This window comes from Tachyglossus aculeatus, chromosome 16 (genome assembly GCF_015852505.1).
Source record: "Tachyglossus aculeatus isolate mTacAcu1 chromosome 16, mTacAcu1.pri, whole genome shotgun sequence".
NCBI classification, from domain to species: domain Eukaryota; kingdom Metazoa; phylum Chordata; class Mammalia; order Monotremata; family Tachyglossidae; genus Tachyglossus; species Tachyglossus aculeatus.
Genome location: NC_052081.1, coordinates 21,017,013 through 21,039,901, shown reverse-complemented (window position 1 = coordinate 21,039,901; position 22,889 = coordinate 21,017,013). Strand labels below are relative to the sequence as shown.

Below are 22,889 nucleotides of genomic sequence, written 5' to 3'. Positions count from 1 at the left end.
AGGCGCTTCGGGCCCGCCGGCAGAGCCCTCCTTCACAGCGGGTACGTTCTGGACTTTGCTAGCTCCAATTTTCTATTAAAACTAAGGGTATTGTTTTAGTTTGTGCTGATTGTGGGGCCTGCAGCGGGACAATCGTTGCCCCCGGCGCCGTGGCCCCCCCTACTGGGCCGTGGCAAGTGGATGGGGCGGACCTGCGCATGCGCACCAGCCGCCGAGGCGGTGAAGAGGCGGGGCCTCCCTCGCGCCGTCCGTCCGTCAGTCAGTCAATCGTATTCATTGATAATAATAATAATAATAATAACGATGACGGTATTTGTTAAGCGCTTACTATGTGCCAAGCGCTGTTCTAACCGCTGGGGTTAGATAATTATATCTAACTGATAATAAATAATTATTAATAATTAATTATATCGAAATTAATGATAATTTAATAATTAAATAATGATTATTTATTATTAAATGATAATAATAGTGATGATGGTATTTGTTATGCGCTGGGGTAATAGGGTAATGATAGTGCTGAGCGTTTACTATGTGCCAAGCGCAGTTCTGAGCGCTGAGGTAATAATAATAATAATAATAATAATAATAATAATAATAATAGTGGTGTTTGTTAGGCGCTTACTGTCCTAAGCGCTGGGGTCATAGTGTAATGATGGTGTTTTGTGAGGCGTTTACTATGTGCCAAGCGCTGTTCTGAGCGCTGAGGTAATAATGATAATAATAATAGTGGTATTTGTTAAGCGCTTACTGTCCTAAGCGTTGGGGTAATAGAGTAATGATGGTGTTTGTGAGGCGTTTACTATGTGCCAAGCGCTGTTCTGAGCGCTGAGGTAGTAATAATAATAATAGTGGTATTTGTTAAGCACTTACTGTCCTAAGCGTTGGGGTAATAGAGTAATGATGGTGTTTTGTGAGGCGTTTACTGTGTGCCAAGCGCTGTTCTGAGCGCTGAGGTAGTAATAATAATAATAGTGGTATTTGTTAAGCACTTACTGTCCTAAGCGTTGGGGTAATAGAGTAATGATGGTGTTTTGTGAGGCGTTTACTGTGTGCCAAGCGCTGTTCTGAGCGCTGAGGTAATAATAATAATGATGGTATTTGTTAAGCGCTTACCGTCCTAAGCGTTGGGGTAACAGAGTAATGATGGTGTTTGTGAGGCGTTTACTATGTGCCAAGGGCTGTTCTGAGCAATGAGGTAATAATAATAATAATAAGGTATTTGTTAAGCGTGTACTGTCCTGAATGTTGGGGTAATAGAGTAATGATGGTGTTTGTTAGGCGTTTACTATGTGCCAAGCGCTGTTCTGAGCGCTGAGATATTAATAATAATAATAATGGTATTTGTTAAGCTCTTACTGTCCTAAGCACTGGGGTAATAGAGTAATGATGATGTTTTGTTAGGCGTTTACTATGTGCCAAGGGCTGTTCTGAGCGCTGAGGTAATAATAATAATAATAAGGTATTTGTTAAGCGCGTACTGTCCTAAGTGTTGGGGTAATAGAGTAATGATGGTGTTTGTTAGGCGTTTACTATGTGCCAAGCGCTGTTCTGAGCGCTGAGGTAATAATGATAATGATGGTATTTGTTAAGCGCTTACCGTCCTAAGCTCTGGGGTAATAATAATAGTAATGATGGTATTTGTTAAGCGCTTACCGTCCTAAGCGCTGGGGTAATAGAGTAACGATGGTGTTTGTGAGGCGTTTACTATGTGCCAAGGGCTGTTCTGAGCGCTGAGGTAATAATAATAATAGTGGTATTTGTTAAGCGCTTACCGTCCTAAGCTCTGGGGTAATAATAATAGTAATGATAGTATTTGTTAAGCGCTTACTGTCCTAAGCGCTGGGGTCATAGAGTAATGATGGTGTTTGTTAGGCGTTTACTATGTGCCAAGGGCTGTTCTGAAAGCTGAGGTAATAATAATAATAATAATGGTACTTGTTAAGCTCTTACTGTCCTAAGCGCTGGGGTAATAGAGTAATGATGGTGTTTGTTAAGCGTTTACTATGTGCCAGGGGCTGTTCTGAGCGCTGAGGTAATAATAATAATAATATTAGTGGTATTTGTTAAGCGCTTACTGTCCTAAGCGCTGGGGTAATAGAGTAATGATGGTGTTAGGCGTTTACTGTGTGCCAAGCGCTGTTCTGAGCATTGAGGTAGTAATAATGATAATAGTGGTATTTGTTAAGCGCTTACTGTCCCAAGCGCTGGGGTAATAGTGTAATGATGGTGTTTTGTTAGGCGTTTACTATGTGCCAAGCGCTGTTCTGAGCGCTGGGATAACTGTGATAATGATAATAATATTAGTGGTATTTGTTAAGCGCTTACTGTCCTAAGCGTTGGGGTAATAGAGTAATGATGGTGTTAGGTGTTTACTATGTGCCAAGCGCTGTTCTGAGCGTTGAGGTAGTAATAATAATAGTGGTATTTGTTAAGCGCTTACTGTCCTAAGCGCTGGGGTAATAGAGTAATGATGGTGTTTGCTAAGCATTTACTATGTGCCAAGGGCTGTTCTGAGCGCTGAGGTAGTAATAATAGTAATAGTGGTACTTGTTAAGCTCTTACTGTCCTAAGCGCTGGGGTAATAGAGTCATGATGGTGTTAGGCGTTTACTATGTGCCAAGCGCTGTTCTGAGCGCTGAGGTAGTAATAATAATAATAGTGGTATTTGTTAAGCGTTGTCTGTCTCCCCCTTCTAGACTGTGAGCCCGTTGTTGGGGAGGGACCGTCTCTATATGTCGCTGACTTGGACTTCCCAGGTGCTTAGTACAGTGCTCTGCACACAGTAAGCGCTCAATAAATACGATTGAATGAATGAATGAATGTTCCAAGCGCTGGGGTAATGGTGTAATGATGGTGTTTTGTTAGGCGTTTACTATGTGCCAAGTGCTGTTCTGAGCGCTGAGGTAATAATAATAATAGTGGTATTTGTTAATCGATCAATCAATCAATCGTATTTATTGAGCGCTTACTGTGTGCAGAGCACTGTACTGAGCGCTTGGGAAGTACAAGTTGGCAACATACAGAGACGGTCCCTACCCAACAGTGGGCTCACAGTCTAGAAGGGGGAGACAGAGAACAAAACCAAACATATTAACAAAATAAAATAAATAGAATAGATATGTACAAGTAAAATAAATAAATAGAGTAATAAATACGTACAAACATATATACATTTATACAGGTGTTGGGGGGAGGGGAAGGAGGTAAGATGGGGGGATGGAGAGGGGGACGAGGGGGAGAGGAAGGAGGGGGCTCAGTGTGGGAAGGCCTCCTGGAGGAGGTGAGCTCTCAGTAGGGCCTTGAAGGGAGGAAGAGAGCTAGCTTGGCGGATGGGCGGAGGGAGGCCATTCCGGGCCAGGGGGTGTATGGCGGATGTGTAGCGGGCCAAAAGCGAGTAAAATTGAGGAGCTGGATGTTCCCCAATACTGCAGGCGCCAGATCCAATTTTTCTTCACAAAACCGAGTAACTAAGCCGAAGCCATCATGGGGCACAAATTAAAGGGTTCTGCTGAAGCGGTAGCAAGCCAGACTAGATGGCTCCATCTTCACGCCTCCTAAAGATGATTTCTTCCTTTGTCATCGGCAGGCATTGACTTCAATCGTTTGTCCGTGGGGTGTGATGAAACCAATCCAATAATCTGTTTTTACCGCCCAACTCCTCCTCTAAACTCCCTGTGGGCGGGGGTCCCATCTACCAACTCTGTTGGAGTGGACACTCCCGAGCGTTTTGTACGGGGCTCTCCCCTAAGCAAGCGAGCGCTCAGTACATACCAGAGATCGATCGATAACCGTCGATAGATAAGCAGTATGGCCTAGGGATAGAGCACGGGCCCTGGGAGTCACAAGGTTTGCCGCCGTTTGTCTGCTGCATGACCCTGGGCGAGTCACTTAACTCCTCCGTGCCTCAGTTCCCTCATCTGCAAACTGGGGATGGAGACTGTGAGCCCCACGTGGGACAACCCGATCACCTTGTAACCCCCCCAGCGCTTAGAACAGTGCACATAGTAAGCGCTTAATAAATGCCATCATCATCATTATCATTATTATTATTATATAGAGACGGTCCCTACCCAACAACCGGCTCACAGTGTAGAAGGGGGAGACAGACGACAAAACATATTAACAAAATAAAATAAATAGAACAGTAAATTGCATTTACTATTCTATAGTAAAAATCGGTAGTAAACGATGGAATGAATGAATGAGAACTGAGAGGGAAACTAATAGAAATGATACTTTGCTCTTGGGCCTTCAACTCTTCCTAGTTTATACAACCTCATTTTCAGTAACACTGGGTGTGCGGATATTTAGCACCGTGCAGCTCGTTCTGCTCAGATGAATATGGAAGTGACATTTGGCATCCTGACCTCTGATATTTCTGGAACGAGTTCAGCACAGTCGTTCTCGACGGCTAACGGGATTAATTGCTGTGGCATATAACGATTCTAAGGCCAGAGCCAAGTCATATAAGAGAGCTACCTGAAGTAAGATGTCAGTTTTGTCATCGCTCCTTTATCTCCGAAATTTGAATTGGTGGGTTATAGATGGTGATACAGCACTATAAAGTCACAAGAACACCATTATGTTAAGTTCCTCCTTTTTCCCCTGGAAAAGCATCCAAGTGATTGGTCGCGTCTTCGCGCTCGAGGTAGGGAGGGTTCAGACTTAAGTTTTCGGATGCCGCACATGGAAGGGGGTTGATGCGGAAGAAGGTTCTCAAGAAGCCCCAGAGAGGTAGTTCAGTCTAATGATAATCAATCAATCAATCAGTCGTATTTATTGAGCGCTTACTGTGTGCAGAGCACTGTACTGAGCGCTTGAGAGCACAGGCCTAAGAGACCGAGTCTGCCACGTATCTCCCGTGTGAACTTGGGCCAGCCCACTGTTTCTAGACTGTGAGCCCACTGTTGGGTAGGGACTGTCTCTATATGTTGCCAACTTGTACTTCCCAAGCGCTTAGTACAGTGCTCTGCACACAGTAAGCGCTCAATAAATACGATTGATTGATTGATTGATTTACTCCATCCATAAATTGGGGGTTCAGTACCTGTTTTCCCTCTTACTTAGACTCTGATCCTAAGGGAGACAGGACCTGTTTCTGACTAATTAACTTGTATTTATCCCAGTGCTAAGTTGTTATTAAGAAACTTTCAATCAGTCAGTCAATCAATGGCATGTATTAAGTGCTCACTTTTTGCAGAGTATTCTTTTCAGCGCTTAGAACAGTGCTCTGCACATAGTAAGCGCTTAATAAATGCTATTATTATTATTATTATTATTATTATTATTATTAAGCACTAAGGTGAGTACAGTCAAGGCAGGAAACACTATTCTTCCCTTCAAGGAGCTTTCGGTTTAGTGGGGAAGACAGTTGTAAAAATAACATCCCGATAAAGGAGCAACCAAGTACCGGCATATGTACATGTGCTGTGGGTGTGGGGTGAGAATCAGAGTACTTAAAGTTTAAGGACAGAAATGCACAGACGAAGCAGAAGAGGAGGAGGAGGATAGAGGGGGGGAAATGAAAGTTTAATCAGGGAAGGCTTCCTGGTGGATATATGATTTTAATAAGGCTTTGAAGATGGGGAGAGTGGTGGTCTGTCTGAGTGAAAAGGGGAGGGAGTTCCATGCAGGAAGAAAAGCTCGACAGAGAAACGAGATTGAGGCACAGTAAGTTGGTTGCTTTTTAATAATAATGATGATGATGGTATTTGTAAAGTGCTTACTGTGTGCAAAGCACTGTTCTAAGCGCTGGGGAGGTTACAAGGTGGATCGGGTTGTCCCAGGGGGGCTCGCAGTTTTAATCCCCATTTTCCAGATGAGGTAACTGAGGACCAGAGAAGTGAAGTGACTTGCCCAAAGTCACACAGCTGACAGTCGGCAGAGCTGGGATTTGAACCCGTGACCTCTGACTCCAAAGCCCGGGCTCTTTCCACTGGGCCACGCCGCTTCTCTGAGCCACAAGGTTGGAGTGGGAGAGAAGTGAGGTTTAGGTAGGAGGGAGAGACCTGATTCATTCATTCAATCGTATTTATTGAGCGCTTACTGCGTGCAGAGCACTGTACTAATCAATCAATCAATCAATCGTATTTACTGAGCGCTTGCTGCATGCAGAGCACTGGACTAAGCGCTTGGGAAATCCAAGTTGGCAATAGAGAGAGACGGTCCTTACCCAACAGCAGGCTCACAGGCTAGAAGGGGGAGACAGACAACAAAACAAAACATATGAACAAAATAAAATAGAATAAATATGTACAAATAAATAGAGTAATAAACACGTACAAACATATATACATATATACAGGTGCTGTGGGGAGGGGAAGGAGGTAAGGCGGGGGGGTGATGGGGACGGGGAGAAGGAGAGTGCCTTAACGCAATAGTGAGTCTCCGTTTGACGCGGGCCTGGATCGGAAGTTCTCGGGGAATGGCGGCCTGCGTGCGGAATGATTTTTTAGAAAAACGATCTGGGCGGCAGAGTGAAGTGTGGACTCGAGATGGGGAAAAGCTGGAGGCAGGAGAGAGGTCAGGGCTGGAGATGTAGATTTGGGTGTCGTCGGCCTAGAGGTGATGGCTGAAGCCATGGTTCTCCGAGGGAGTGGGTGGAGATGGAGAATAGAAGGGGACCCTGAACTGAACCACGAGGGACCCCCACGCTTAGGGGATGGGAGGCCGAGGAGACAGTTGTAAAAATAATGTCCGGATAAAGGAGCAATGTTTGTACATGTTTATTACTCTATTTATTTATTTATTTATTTTACTTGTACATACCTATTCTATTTATTTTATTTTGTTAGTATGTTTGGTTTTGTTCTCTGTCTCCCCCCTTTTAGACTGTGAGCCCACTGTCGGGTAGGGACTGTCTCTATATGTTGCCAATTTGTACTTCCCAAGCACTTAGTACAGTGCTCTGCACATAGTAAGCGCTCAATAAATATGATTGATGATGATGATAATGATATGTACATATGTGCTGTGGGAGTGAGGTGAGTATCGGAGTACTTAAGGTTTAAAGACACAAAAGCACAGGTGAAGCACTCATTCATTCATTCATTCAATCAATCTTATTTATTGTATATATGTATACAATGTTACCTGTATATATGTATATATGTTTGTACATATTTATTACTCTATTTTATTTGTACATATTTATTCTATTTATTTTGTTAATATGTTTTGTTCTCTGTCTCCCCCCTTCTAGACTGTGAGCCCACTGTTGGGTAGGGACCGTCTCTATATGTTGCCAACTTGGACTTCCCAAGCGCTTAGTACAGTGCTCTGCACACAGTAAGTGCTCAATAAATATGATTGAATGAATGAATCATCATCATCATCATCAATCGTATTTATTGAGTGCTTACTATGTGCAGAGCACTGTACTAAGCGCTTGGGAAGTACAATGAATGAATGAATGAATGAGCGCTTACTGTGTGCAGAGCACTGGACTAAGCAGAAGAAGAGGAGGAGGATAGAGTGGGGCAATGAAAGTTTAATCAGGGAAGACTTCCTGGTGGATGTATGTTTTTACCAGGGCTTTGAAGATGGGGAGAGTGGTGGTCTGTCAGAGACGAGCGCTTAGTACAGCGCTCTGCACACAGTAAGCGCTCAATAAATACGACTGAATGAATGAGGAGCCTGCAAAAGAGACTGAGAAAGGGAGGCCAGAGGGTAGCTTTAAAACAACCCATCTGCCCCGCTCCTACCTTACGTTGCTGATTTCGTATTACAACCCAGCCCGGATACGTCGCTCCCCTAATGCCGATCTACTCATTGTACCTTGATTCCGTCCATCTCGCCGACGACCCCTTGTCATCAGTCGTATTTATTGAGCGCTTACTGTGTGCAGTCCTCATCCTCCCCGTGGCTGGGAACTCCTTCCTCCTTCAGGTGCGACCAGCCACCACTCTCCCCACGTTCAGAGTCCCATCAAAACCGCCCGCCCTCCGAGAGGCCTTCCAAGAGTCTCCTCTCACGCCGTCGGGTCGTCTCCGACCCGTAGCGACGCCGGGGACGCCTCTCTCCCGGGCCCAACTGCTTCCATCTGCGACGGTCCTGGGAGCGTATCCGTAGAGGCTTTGTGGTAAAAATAGGGAAGTGGTTCACCGTCATCTTCTTCCGCGCGGGCAACTTGAGTCTCTCCCGTGCCGCCGCTGCGCAGCACGGGTGAGCTTCGACTTGTAGCGGATCGTCTTCCACTTTCTAGCCACTGGCCAAGCTAGGAATGGAACGGGTAGGCCTCTGCTTGACTCTTCCTCCCGTAGTCGCGACTGGTAGAGGACTGGAAACTCTCCCGAGTGAGCCTCGATTTTCCTCCCCTCCCACTCCCTTCCTTGTCACCCCGATTTGCTCTCTTTGCTCTCCCTCCCGGCCTCAGAGCGATTTTATTTGTCCCTTTGCTCCTCTTCCCCTTCCAGCCCCACAGTTCTCACGCTTGGAATTTTATCTGTATTGATGTCCCCCGCTCTATCCTGCGAGGTCGTCGCGGGCGGGGAACGGCACTGTTTATTGTTGTATTGTACTTTCCCAAGCGCTTAGCACTCTGCCCTGCGCGCAGTAAGTGCTCGATAAATACGATCGAATGAATTGAAAGAATTGTCCCGTCCCAAGGGCTTAGTACGCTGCTTCTGCACACCGTTAAGTGCTCGATGAATACGATTGAATGAATGAAAGCATTCCTCAACTAAGTCATCATCAATCGTATTTGTTGAGTGCTTAGTGTGTGCAGAGCACTGTACTAAGCGCTTGGAAAGTACAAGTTGGCAACATATAGAGACAGTCCCTACCCAACAGTGGGCTCTAAGACCTCATTTCCCCCACCCCTTCCTCCCTTCTGTGTCACATAGGCAGGTGGATCCGTACCCTCGATATTCACCCCACCTCTGTTAATTTGTTTTAATTTTTCCTCCTCTAGACTGCAAATTTTCTGTGGAGAGAGACCGTGTTTACCCACTCTGTATTCTCCCAAGCGCTTAGTTCAGCGCTCTGCACAGGCGAAGACTCAACATTAACACCACTGGGTTGATGGATGCGATCGCAACGACGGAAGAAACCGTAGTGTACACGCCTGTCACGGTGTGTCTACTGTTTTGTGGTTTTTCTCAATATGGGATTAAGGGCAACAGAAGTCTTGGGTTAGAGGAGAATCGAATCAACGCCAAAACAGTGACTAGGAAAAAAAAGGGATCTGGATGGGAGACCTACTGTACAGATAGAATATCAGAGCAAAGAACAGGTAGAAGAATAATAAAATAATAAGATTTAAAGAGCATTTGCCAACTGCCTTTAATTCAATAGCAATCCTAGCGCTTCCTGACAACGCATCTAATTGACGAGAATTTGTGCCGCAGTTTCACATCCAAAAGCCAAAGAATGGGTAGTTAAAAAAAAAAACTGTGAAGAAACAGAACAAAAATCTACATTACCTTATAATGCGAGAGCGTAAGTCTTTTCAATTGTGAACTAAAGGGCGATCCCAAGCGCCTAGTACAGTGCTCTGCACACAGTAAGCGCTCAATAAATACGATTGAATGAATGAAATGAATGAATATTTACATTCTTGTCACTAAATGCTGTAACAGCACACTGATACTGACCTAGAAAATGTACAATATCGTACTAGGGTTTTAGAGTGTTTACAATATAAAAAGTAAATTATTTCAAGACAGAAGGTGTTTGTAAATGTCACCCGTATTATTGCAACAAATTACAGATAAATACTGTGGGGGAGAGCATATAGCTGCCCATCACTTTAGATACTACAACCGAGGAAATGAAGTGATAACACTTTAGGGATCAACAGAATTGAGAAAGTCATCTCTTTTTTATCTTTTAATTTCTAATCGAAGCTTCTCAATCTCCGGCAATAGTTTTTCCCCTTCCAGTTTCAGGTTTTTTGTTTGCTGAAGCAGAATCGTTTTCTCGCAAGCTGCTGTTCCATCATCTTCCCCGTCTGAAGTTACCGGTGTTGCACCGTTTTTGCAGAGCTTTCTGGTGGAGACATCTGCTGAAGACGGACTACCCGAAAGGCATCGGAGAATAGGCCTCTTCTCCAAACCCGGCATTTTAATGTTTGTGTTGCGTTTTACCGTTTCGTCATTCCTGATGCGTCTAGCTCCGGTCCCTTCTCCCCAGTTAAGGCTGCGAGGGACCCCCAATTCCCACCCGGGGATTCTCTCCCAATGTGTAGTACGGTGCTCTACGTGTAGTAAAGCCTTAAGAAACACTATTACTGCCGAACGGGGTTAAAGCCACGCGTGGCTCCAATTTGGGGACACTTAGGCCAAGTGAACCAGCTCACAACGTGGTATTGGCGATCAGTATGCCGGTCTTGGGTGCTCACCGGAGATCAGACCTGGAAACAGATGCCCCGGACCCCTCTACAAACAGAAAGAGTCAGGCCGGAGTTTTCAGGTTAAGGTTCGCAGTATTCTTTATTTGTCCTTTAAAGTGGAAATTAAATGAGAGATTAAATATGCGCCCCAACTAACATCTCCAAGGCTGATAAGTCTCCTTTCAGAATTAGAACGGAACCCCCAAAATACAGCAGCTTTTGTAAAGGAAAACTTCCCCGTGCCGCCTGTTCATCTCTCCCGCTGCCGGCTAATTGCTCCCTTCCCTTTCACAGCCTTCTTTCCCCACCTTCAAGGCCGTTCTGACGTCGCATCTTTTTCGTGGTATTATTTTAACGGTATTCGTTAAGCGCTTACTATGTGCCAGGTACCGTATCAAGGACTGGGGTAGCCAGGCTCACCTCCACAACATCGCCAAGATCCACCCTTTCCTCTCCATCCAAACCGCTCCCTTGCCGGTTCAATCTCCCATCTTATCCCGACTGGATTACTGCCTCGGCCTCCTCTCCGATCTCCCATCCTCCTGTCTCTCCCCACTTCAATCCACACTTCACGCCGCTGCCCGGATCGTCTCTCTTCCTCCCTTCAAAGGGAGAGCTCACCTCCTCCAAGAGGCCTTCCCAGACGGAGCCCCCTTTTTCCTCTCCTCCTCCCCATCCCCTCCGCCCTTCCTCCTTCCCCTCCCCACAGCACTTGTATATATTTTTGTACAGATTCATTACTCTATTTTACGCATACATATTTACTATTCTATTTTGTTAATGATGTGCATACAGCTACAACTCTGTTCTGGCGATTCTGACACCCGTCTCCGTGTTTTGTTGTCCGTCTCCCCCTTCTAGACTGGGAGCCGGTTGTTGGGTAGGGACCATCTCTATATGTCGCCGACTTGGACTTCCCAAGCGCTTAGCACAGTGCTCCGCACACAGTAGGCGCTCAATAAATACGACAATGACTGAATGAACAAGAGACGGCCTTTTTATAACTGGGACTGTAGGTCCCACCTTCTAAATCTCCTAAACTTACCGCTATAATTGCTCACGTTTGAAGGATACTCCATTTCACAGGCCGCTTCTGCCTGCTGTACAAAAGAAAGTTTAAAAATCCACATCATTTGGAATGTTTTGTTAAATCAGATACCAGCAAATTTTTATTTATTTATTTATTTTAGATTGAATTCTGTCTCTGCTTTCATGGAACCTCAGAAATATTCCACTCAATTTACATACATGCCACTGATCTGAAATCCTATTGTTGTCACTGAGGCAGAGGAATTGAGTGACTTGCTTCCGATCACACAGTACTTTGAGTGGAATATTTCTGAGGCTCCAATTTCTCTGCCTCAGTGACAACAATAGGATGTCAGATCAGTGGCTTATATGTAAATCTTGATATTTTATTGTAGGGTCTCCATCTTTCTGATATTATTCAAGCCTCCACTTTTTTTGCTCCCTACTTTTTAACAAATCAATACCTCAGGGTACTGAGAGAAATAATAGTTAACTGTAATACCTCTCAGTTAAAATACCTATTTTTTTTTAACTTCTTATGGTATTTACTAAGCACTGGGATAAACACAGGATAAGCCGACGAGTCGCAGTGTCTGTCCCAGTTGGGGCTCCCAACCAGAGGAAGGGAGGGCAGGCAGGTGTCTTATCCCCATTTTGCGTACGACAAAACTGAGGCTCAGAGAGCTCTGGTGACTTGTCCAAGGTCATTCAGTCATTTATTTATTTATTTTACTTGTACATATCTATCCTATTTATTTTATTTTGTTAGTACGTTTGGTTTTGTTCTCTGTCTCCCCCTTTTAGACCGTGAGCCCACTGGTGGGTAGGGACTGTCTCTATATGTTGCCAATTTGTACTTCCCAAGCGCTTAGTACAGTGCTCTGCACATAGTAAGCGCTCAATAAGTACGATTGATGATGATGATGGTGATGATTCAGTCGGCCAGTGGCAGAGCTAGACGGGGGATTCCCAATTCGTCATGCCGTGCTCTTTCCATGAGACCACCCTGCCTTAATACAATAAGAAGCGGCGTGGCTCAGTGGAAAGAGCACGGGCTTGGGAGTCAAAGGTCATGGGTTCAAATCCCGGCTCTGCCACTTGTCAGCTGTGTGACTTTGGGCAAGTCACTTAAGTCCTCTGTGCCAGTTCCCTCATCTGGAAAATGGGGGTGACGACTGGGAGCCCCCCGCGGGACAACCCGATCACCTTGTATCCTCCCCAGCGCGTAGAACGGTGCTTTGCACATCGTAAGCGCTTAACAAATTCCATCATTATTATTATTATTACAACTAACAGTAGGCTTTGGGTCAGATAAGCGGTCTTTGTGCAGTTTAACAACAGTGAAAAGGGACTCGTCTGTTAATTGAAATTGATGTCAAAGATGAAACAACCACGCAACAGTCTACGCGTGGAATTAAAGAAACCCAAAGCAGAACGGCAGCACCGAAGGCCCCGGGCTTCCACGCGGTGCAACACGGTGGTCTCCGGGACCATCTCCGGGTCATCCCTTTCCCAGATTGCCACTTGGAGTGAGTCCGGTCGGCTCAGGAATCCTTCCCTGGTAAAACGCCGCTCCTGTTCACGCCTCCGAGCGCAGTTTCTGGGAGTTGCCCATGAAGCAATGGTTAAGGCTGCTGCCTTGTATCATCATCATCATCATCATCAATCGTATTTATTGAGCGCTTACTGTGTGCAGAGCACTGTACTAAGCGCTTGGGAAGTACAAGTTGGCAACATAGAGAGACAGTCCCTACCCAACAGTGGGCTCACAGGCTAAAAGGGGGAGACAGAGAACAAAACCAAAGATACTAACAAAATAAAATATATAGAATAAGTAGAATAGAATAGCTATGTACAAGTAAAATAAATAGAGTAATAAATATGTACAAACATATATACAGGTGCTGTGGGGAAGGGAAGGAGGTCAGATGGGGGGATGGAGAGGGGGACGAGGGGGAGATATGTACAAGTAAAATAAATAGAGCAATAAATATGTACAAACATATATACATATATACAGGTGCTGTGGGGAAGGGAAGGAGGTAAGATGGGGGGATGGAGAGGGGGACGAGGGGGAGATATGTACAAGTAAAATAAATAGAGCAATAAATATGTACAAACATATATACATATAATAACAAACATACTAACAAAATAAATAGAATAGATATGTACAAGTAAAATAGAGTAATAAATATGTACAAACATATATACATATATATATCGAGGAGCAGGGAAACATGGCCTGAACGTTTTCGGAGTAAAGAGGAAAGCAGAATCCTTTTCAGTGACCTGCCTGGATACAATTGCCCGGATCATGAAACTCTGGTCAATCAATCAATCGTATCTATTGAACGCTTACTGTGTGCAGAGCACTGTACTAAGCGCTTGGGAAGTACAAATTGGCAACATAGAGAGACAGTCCCTACCCAACAGTGGGCTCACAGGCTAAAAGGGGGAGACAGAGAACAAAACCTAACATAGTAACAGAATAAAATAAATAGAATAAGAATAGCTATGTACAAGTAAAATAAATAAATAAATAGAGTAATAAATATGTACAACCATATATACATATATACAGGTGCTGTGGGGAAGGGAAGGAGGTCAGATGGGGGGATGGAGAGGGGGACGAGGGGGAGATATGTACAAGTAAAATAAATAGAGCAATAAATATGTACAAACATATATACATATATACAGGTGCTGTGGGGAAGGGAAGGAGGTGAGATGGGATGGAGAGGGACGAGGGGGAGATATGTACAAGTAAAATAAATAGAGCAATAAATATGTACAAACATATACATATAATAACAAACATACTAACAAAATAGAATAGATATGTACAAGTAAAATAGAGTAATAAATATGTACAAACATATATACAGTATATATAATATATATAATCACTCGAGGAGCAGGGAAACATGGCCTGAACGTTTTCGGAGTAAAGGGGAAAGCAGAATCCTTTTCAGTGACCTGCCTGGATACAATTGCCCGGATCGTGAAACTCTGGTCAATCAATCAATCGTATCTATTGAGCGCTTACTGTGCGCAGAGCACCGTACTAAGCGCTTAAGTCCCTAGTCTTTAACACACACACCACCTCACGGGTGCGAACCAGCGCGGAAACTCTACAGTCAGTATGATGCGGGAGAGACGTTCTCCAAAATGAATTGACCGCAGTATTTAGTCAGGACTGTCTATGAGACGAGAGACTCGGATTATGGTCCCTGGCCCACACGGAGCTCACAATCTAATAAAACTGACACGTAATAATCTAATAAAACTCAAACACAATCTAATAAAACTGCCACTCCTAAAACCGTAGGAGTGAATGATGACTAAACTACGAATAACAAGGGAGGTAAGTTAAGCCATCAAATTAAGAAGATTAAAATAGATATTGAATACTGCCGGTTCCTAATAATAATAATGATAGTGGTATTTATAGTGACAGAGAAGCAGCGGGGCTCAGTGGAAGGAGCCCGGGCTCTGGAGTCAGAGGTCATGAGTTCAAATCCCGGCTCCGCCAATTGTCAGCTGTGTGACTTTGGGCAAGTCACTTCACTTCTCTGGGCCTCAGTTCCGTCATCTGTAAAATGGGGATCATCATCATCATCAATCGTATTTATTGAGCACTTACTATGTGCAGAGCACTGTACTAAGCGCTTGGGAAGTACAAATTGGCAACATATAGAGACAGTCCCTACCCAACAGTGGGCTCACAGTCTAAAGACTGTGAGCCCCCCGTGGGACAACCCGATCACCTTGTAACCTCCCCAGCGCTTAGAACGGTGCTTTGCACCTAGTAAGCGCTTAACAAATACCATCATCACCACTGTAACCTCCCCAGTGCTTAGAACAGTGCTTTGCACATAGTAAGCGCTTAATAAATGCCATTATTATTATTATTACTATTAAGTGCTTAGCACAGTGCTTTGCACACACAGTAAACACTCAAAAAGTTCACTGAGTGATTACAATCAGGAAATGGATCACATAATGTTGATCACATCACACATCACCCAATTATTATTATTATTAAGTGCTTAGTACAGTGCTCTGCACACAGTAAACACTCAAAAAACTTCACTGAGCGATTGATTACAATCAGGAAATGCATCACATAATGTTGATCACATCACACATCACCCAATTATTATTATTATGTGCTTAGTACAGTGCTCTGCACACACAGTAAACACTCAAAAGACTTCACTGAGTGATTACAATCAGGAAATGCATCACATAGTGTTGATCACATCACATCACCCAATTATTATTATTATTAAGTGCTTAGTACAGTGGAAGTGCGTCACATAATGTTGATCACCTCACACATCACCCAATTATTATTATTATGTGCCTAGTACAGTGCTCTGCACACACAGTAAACACTCAAAGGGACTTCACTGAGTGATTACAATCAGGAAATGCATCACATAATGTTGATCACATCACCCAATTATTATTATTATTATTAAGTGCTTAGTACAGTGGAAATGCATCACATAATGTTGATCACATCACACATCACCCAATTATTATTAAGTGCTTAGTACAGTGCTCTGCACACACAGTGAACACAAAAAACTTCACTGAGTGATTGATCACATTCAGGAAATGCATCACATCATGTTGATCACATCACACATCACCCAATTATTATTATTATTATTAAGTGCTTAGTACAGTGCTCTGCACACACAGTGAACACTCACAAAACTTCCCTGAGTGATTGATTACAATCAGGAAATGCACCACATAATGTTGATCACATCACACATCACCCAATTATTATTAAGTGCTTAGTACAGTGCTCTGCACACACAGTGAACACTCAAAAAACTTTACTGAGTGATTGATCACGATCAGGAAATGCATCACAGAATGTTGATCACATCCCACATCACCCAATTATTATTGTTATAAGGAAAAGTGCCGGTGTCAGGTTCAAAAGAGACGCAAATCAAGGAGCCGCTAATGCTTGGCTTCCTCATGAGGCCGGATCCCTTTCCCTAATTCAGGGTTTGGGGGGATGGCGGGGAAACGGCTGTTTTCTCGGGAGACGGCCATTCGGACGCGGGCCTGGCAGCATGGGGGAGCAGGAGGAGGAGGAGGAGGAGAAGAGGAAGAGAGGAGAAGGAGGAGGAAGGTGAGAAGAGAAGGAGGAGAAAGAAGAGAAGGAGGAGGAAGAGGGGAAGAGAAGGAGGAGAAGAGGGAGAAGAGGAAGAGGAGGAGGAAGATTTGGAAGAGGAGGAGGAAGATGAGAAGAGAAGGAAGAGGAGGAGGAGAAGAGGAGGAGGAAGATTTGGAAGAGGAGGAGAAAAGGAGGGAGAAGAGAAGAAGATGAGAAGAGGAGGAAGATGAGAAGGAGAAGAAGAGGAATAGAAGGAGGAGGAAGATTTGGAAGAGGAGGAGAAGAGAAGAGAAAGGAGGAAGAGAAGAGAAGGAGGAGAAAGGGAGAGGAGGAGAAGAGGAGGGGGAAGATTTGGAAGAGGAGGAGGAAGATGAAGAGGAGAAGAGAAGGAGGAGGAAGAGGAGGAGGAGGAGAGGAGGAGAAGAGAAGGAGGAGGAAGATTTGGAAGAGGAGGAGAAGAGGAGGAAGATGCGAAGGAGAAGAAGAGGAAGAGGAGAAGAGGAGGAGGAGGGAGATTTGGAAGAGGAGGAGGAAGATGAAGAGGAGAAGAGGAGGAGGAGAAGAAGAGGAGAAGAGAAGGAGGAGGAAGAGGAGGAGGAGGAGAAGAGGAGGAAGATGAGAAGGAGGAGAAGAGGACGAGGAGGAAGATTTGGATGAGGAGGAGGAAGAGGAGGAGGAAGAGGAGGAGAAAAGGAAAAGGAGGAGGAGGAAGATGAGGAGGAGGAGAAGAGAAGGAGGAGGAAGATGAGGAAGAGGAGAAGAGGAGGAGGAGGAGGAGGTTCAACCGCCTCAAAGCGCCCCAACAGGCATCCCCAGGCCCCAGCGTGGGCCCTGCCATTGGGCCACTAGGCCCGCTCAGAAGCAGCCGGGCGCAGGGGCAACAGGACAGCCCGCGGGGGCTGGGGAGCCAGAAGTCGTGGGTGCGAATCCCCACCCCACCCCACCTCCTTGTCAGCTGGGGGACCTGGGCCAACTCACTTCACTTCTCCGGGCCTCAGTTCCCTCATCTGGAGAACGGGGATGGAGACTGGGAGCCCCCCGCGGGGCGTTGGTGGGTCGGGACCGTCTCTCCATGTTGCCAACTTGGACTTCCCAAGCGCTTAGTCCAGTGCTCCGCACACAGTAAGCGCTCAATAAATACGATTGGATGAATGAATGAATGACAATCCGATCACCTTGGATCTCCCCCAGCGCTTAGCGCATGTTCAGCGCTTAACAAATACCATCACTATCATCAGAGTCAGAGGTCGTGGGTTCAAATCCTGACCCCAGCCAATTGTCAGCTGTGTGATTTTGGGCAAGTCACTTCACTTCTCTGGGCCTCAGTTCCCTCATCTGTCAAATGGGGATGGAGACTGGGAGCCCCCCGGGGGACAACCTGATCGCCTTGTCACCTCCCCAGCGCTTAGAACAGTGCTTGGCACATAGTAAGCGCTTAATAAATGCCACCATTATTATTATTATTATTATTATTATTATTATTATTATTGTTATTCTCTTACCCTGAGTGACCTCATCTGTCAAATGGGGATGGAGACTGGGAGCCCCCCGAGGGACAACCTGATCGCCTTGTAACCTCCCCAGCGCTTAGAACAGTGTTTGGCACATAGTAAGCCCTTAACAAATGCCACCATTATTATTATTATTATTATTATTATTATTATTATTATTATTATTATTATTCTCTGGGCCTCAGTGACCTCATCTGTCAAATGGGGGTGGAAACTGGGAGCCCCCCGGGGGACAACCTGATCACCTTGTAATCTGCCCAGCGCTTAGAACAGTGCTTGGCACATAGTAAGTGCTTAATAAATGCCACTATTATTATTATTATTATTATTATTATTATTCTCTTACCCTGAGTGACCTCATCTGTCAAATGGGGATGGAGACTGGGAGCCCCCCAAGGGACAACCTGATCGCCTTGTAACCTCCCCAGCGCTTAGAACAGTGCTTGGCACACAGTAAGCGCTTAATAAATGCCATCATTATTATTATTATTATTATTATCGTGATTATTATGATGATTATCCCAGCACGAGGCCCCTAGCTTTCCAGGGCCCAGGCTGGGCGCGCACCTCCTTCCCCTCCCCCCAGCACCTGTATATATGTATAGATGTTTGTATGTATTTATTACTCTATTCATTTATTGATTATACTTGTACATATTTATTCTAATTATTTTATTTTGTTAATATGTTTTGTTTTGTTGTCTGTCTCCCCCTTCTAGACTGTGAGCCCGCTGTTGGGTAGGGACCGTCTCTGTACGTTGCCAACTTGGACTTCCCAAGCGCTTAGTCCAGTGCTCGGCACACGGTTAAGTGCTCAAGAAATACGATTGAATGAATCAATATGTTTGTACAGATTTATTACTCTATTTCATTTGTACATATTTATTCTATTTATTTTATTTTGTTAATATGTTTTGTTTTGTTCCCTGTCTCCCCCTTCTAGCTTGTGAGCCCGCAGTTGGGTAGGGACCGTCTCTCTATGTCGCCGACTTGGACTTCCCAAGCGTTTAGTCCAGTGCTCTGCACACAGTAAGTGCTCAAGAAATACGATTGAATGAATGTGTATATATACTTGTACAGATTTATTACTCTATTTATTTAATTTGTACATATTTATTCTATTTATTTTATTTTTTTAATATGTTCTGTTTTGTTGTCTGTCTCCCCCTTCTAGACTGTGAGCCCGCTGTTGGATAGGGACCATCTCCGTATGTTCATTCAATCGTATTTATTGAGCGCTTACTGTGTGCAGAGCACTGGACTAAGCGCTTGGGAAGGACAAGTTGGCAACGTAGAGAGACGATCCCTACCCGTTGCCAACTTGTCCTTCCCAAGCGCTCAGTCCGGTGCTCTGCACACAGTAAGCGCTCAAGAAATACGATTGAATGAATGAACGAAGCCTGATCATCTTGCAACCTCCCCAGCGCTTAGGACGGTGATGATTGGCACCTAGTAAGCACTTAATAACTGCCATCATCATCATTATTATTATTAAAGTGATTATTATGATGATTATCCCAGCGCGAGGCCCCTTTTTTCCTTTCCAGGGCCCGGGCTGGGCGTGTGCCCCCTCCCCATCCCCACCACCTTACCTCCTTCCCCTCCCCACAGCACCTGTATATATGTTTGTACGGCTTTATTACTCTATTTATTGATTGATTTTATTTGTACATATTTATTCTAATTATTTTATTTTGTTAATATGTTTGGTTTTGTTCTGTGTCTTCCCCTTCCAGACTGAGCCCGCTGTTGGGTAGGGACCGTCTCTGTTGCCAACTTGGACTTCCCAAGCGCTCAGTCCAGTGCTCTGCACACAGTAAGCGCTCAATAAATACGATGGAATGAATGAATGAATGAATGTGTACATATTTATTCTAATTATTTTATTTTGTTAATATGTTTTGTTTTGTTCTCTGTCTTCCCCTTCCAGACTGTGAGCCCGCTGTTGGGTAGGGCCCGTCTCTCCATGTTGCCAACTTGGACTTCCCAAGCGCTCAGTCCAGTGCTCTGCACACAGTAAGCTCTCAATAAATACGATGGAATGAATGAATGAATGTGTACATATTTATTCTAATTATTTTATTTTGTTAATATGTTTTGTTCTCTGTCTCCCCCTTCTAGACTGCGAGCCCGCTGTTGGGTAGGGACCGTCTCTGTTGCCGACTTGGACTTCCCAAGCGCTCAGTCCAGTGCTCTGCACACAGTAAGCGCTCAATAAATACGATGGAATGAATGAATGACAACCTGATCACTTTGTAACCTCCCCAGCGCTTAGCACGGTGCTTGGCACATAGTAAGCGCTTAATAAAAGCCATCATCATCAGTGGAGAAGCAGCGTGGCTCGGTGGAAAGAGCCCGGGCTTTGGAGTCCGAGGTCGTGGGTTCAAATCCCGGCTCCGCCAACTGTCAGCTGGGTGACTTTGGGCGAGTCACTTCACTTCCCTGGGCCTCAGTTCCCTCACCTGGAAAATGGGGATGAAGACTGGGAGCCCCCGCCGTGGGACAACTGATCACCGTGTAACCTCCCCAGCGCTTAGAACAGCGCTTTGCACATAGTAAGCGCTTAATAAAAGCCATCATTATTATTATTATTATTATTATCGTGATTATTATGATGATTATTCCAGGGCCCGGGCCGCGCGGGGAGGGGAGGGGAGGGGAGGGGAAAGGAGGGGAGGGGAGGGGAGGGGAGGCACGGCCCCGCGCGCATGCGCCCCTGAGAGCGCGCCACGCGAGGAAGGGAGGGGAGGGGAGGCACGGCCCCGCGCGCATGCGCCCCGGAGTGCGCGCCTCGCGGGGAGGGGAGGGGGAAGCCCGGATCCGCGCGCATGCGCCCCCGAGAGCGCGCCTCGCGGGAGGGGAGGGGGAAGCCCGGCTCCGCGCGCATGCGCCCCCGAGAGCGCGCCTCGCGGGGAGGGGAGGGGGAAGCCCGGCCCCGCGCGCATGCGCCCCCGAGAGCGCGCCTCGCGGGGAGGGGAGAGCACGGCTCCGCGCGCATGCGCCTCTGAGAGCGCGCCTCGAGGGGAGGGGAGGGGAAGGGAAGCACGGCCCCGCGCGCATGCGCCCCTGAGAGCGCGCCACGCGAGGAAGGGAGGGGAGGCACGGCCCCGCGCGCATGCGTCCCCGAGAGCGCGCTTCGCGGGGAGGGGAGGGGAGGCACGGCCCCGCGCGCATGCGCCCCCGAGAGCGCGCCTCGCGGGGAAGGGAGGGGGAAGCCCGGCTCCGCGCGCATGCGCCCCCGAGAGCGCGCCTCGCGGGGAGGGGAGGGGGAAGCACGGCCCCGCGCGCATGCGCCCCCGAGATTGCTCCTCGCGGGGAAGGGAGGGGGAAGCCCGGCTCCGCGCGCATGCGCCCCTGAGAGCGCTCCTCGCGAGGAAGGGAGGGGAGGCACGGCTTCGCGCGCATGCGCCCCTGAGAGCGCTCCTCGCGGGGAGGGGAGGGGGAAGCACGGCCCCGCGCGCATGCGCCCCTGAGAGCGGTCCTCGCGGGGCAGGGAGGGGGAAGCCCGGCTCCGCGCGCATGCGCTCCTGAGAGCGCGCCTCGCGGGGCAGGGAGGGGGGAAGCACGGCTCCGCGCGCATGCGTCCGTGAGAGCGCGCCTCAAGGGGAGGGGAGGGGAGGCCCCGCGCGCATGCGGCCCTGAGAGCAGTCCTCGCGGGGAGGGGGAGGGGAAGGGAGGGGAGGGGAGGGGAAGGGAGGGGAGGGGAGGGGAGGCCCCGCGCGCATGCGCCCCTGAGAGCAGTCCTCGCGGGGAGGGGAGGCACAGCCCCGCGCGCATGCGCCCCCGAGAGCGCGCCTCGCGGGGAGGGGAGGGGGAAGCCCGGCTCCGCGCGCATGCGCCCCTGAGAGCGCTCCTCGCGGGGAGGGGAGGGGAGGGGAGGCACGGCTCGGCTCCGCGCGCATGCGCCCGCCCTAGAGGGCGCCGGAAGTGGGCGCGGCGGGAGCCGGGCGTCCCGGGCGGGAACGCGTGCCCCGTGGCGAGCGGTTCCGGGCGGCGGGGATGGAGCGGGCCGGGCGGCTGGCCGTGGGCGCCTCCTGGACGGCCGGGGCTCCGGGGCCGGGGCTCGCACGGGCCCTCAGGCCGCTGTCCGCGGGAGGAGGACGAGGAGCAGGAGGACGGCGGGACACCGCCGCGGAGGAGGAGGAGGAGGAGGAGGAGGGCCCGGCCGCCGCGGGGTAACGCGCCCGGGGGGACCGTGAAACCGGGGGCACCGCGGCGCCACGAGCGACGCCCCGTCAGTCAGTCAGTCAGTCAGTCAGCCCGGCAGTCAGTCAGTCAGTCAAGCGGTTAATACAGTGCCCTGCACACAGTAAGCGCCCAATAAATGCCACTGAACGAACGAATGAACCCACATTCCCTTCATTCGGTCGTCCTTATGGAGCGCTTACTGTGTGCGGACCGCCGGGCCGAGCGCTCGGCCTCAGTTCCCTCACCCGGAAAATGGAACCTCCCCAGCGCTTACAATGCCGCTTGGCACGCAGTGATGATGGTAATGGCTTTTATTAAGCGCTTACTCTGTGCAAAGCGCTGTTCTAAGCGCTGGGGAGGTTACAAGGTGACCAGGCGGTCCCACGGGGGGCTCCCAGTCTTCATCCCCATTTTCCAGATGAGGTCACTGAGGCCCGGAGAAGGGAAGTGACTTGCCCAAAGTCACCCAGCTGACAAGTGGTGGAGCCGGGGTTTGAACCCGTGACCTCTGACTCCAAAGTACCATCATTATTATTACTACTATTATGAGTCAGAGGTCACGGGTTCAAATCCCAGTCGGCCACTTGTCAGCCGTGGGACTCTGGGCAAAAGTCACTTCACTTCTCCGGGCCTCAGTTCCCTCATCTGCAAAATGGGAAGTCCCAAGTTGGCCCCATCTCGAGCC

The 22,889-nt window shown here is 47.5% G+C and overlaps 1 protein-coding gene and 1 long non-coding RNA gene across 3 annotated transcripts in view; both read left to right on the top strand.

The window, feature by feature from the left end:
- Window positions 1-4,180: 4,180 nt before the first annotated feature.
- On the top strand, window positions 4,181-10,489 carry LOC119938791. 2 transcript variants are annotated; one of them, XR_005454507.1, is made up of 3 exons: window positions 4,181-4,587; window positions 7,738-8,233; window positions 8,915-9,791. It is a non-coding gene; the product is annotated as an uncharacterized LOC119938791 (long non-coding RNA). The 2 variants fall into 2 exon arrangements; XR_005454508.1 differs by lacking the exon at window positions 4,181-4,587 and adding an exon at window positions 9,885-10,489 and having other exon boundaries at window positions 7,643-8,233; window positions 8,915-9,075.
- Window positions 10,490-12,743: 2,254 nt separating this feature from the next.
- C16H10orf88 (chromosome 16 C10orf88 homolog) overlaps window positions 12,744-22,889 on the top strand; it is a 34,321-nt gene continuing 24,175 nt past the window's right edge. Inside the window, exons 1-2 of the mRNA XM_038758606.1 lie at window positions 12,744-12,923; window positions 21,932-22,191. Of these exons, the coding sequence (XP_038614534.1) occupies window positions 12,744-12,923; window positions 21,932-22,191 (440 nt within the window). The remainder of the gene's footprint in view (window positions 12,924-21,931; window positions 22,192-22,889) is intronic.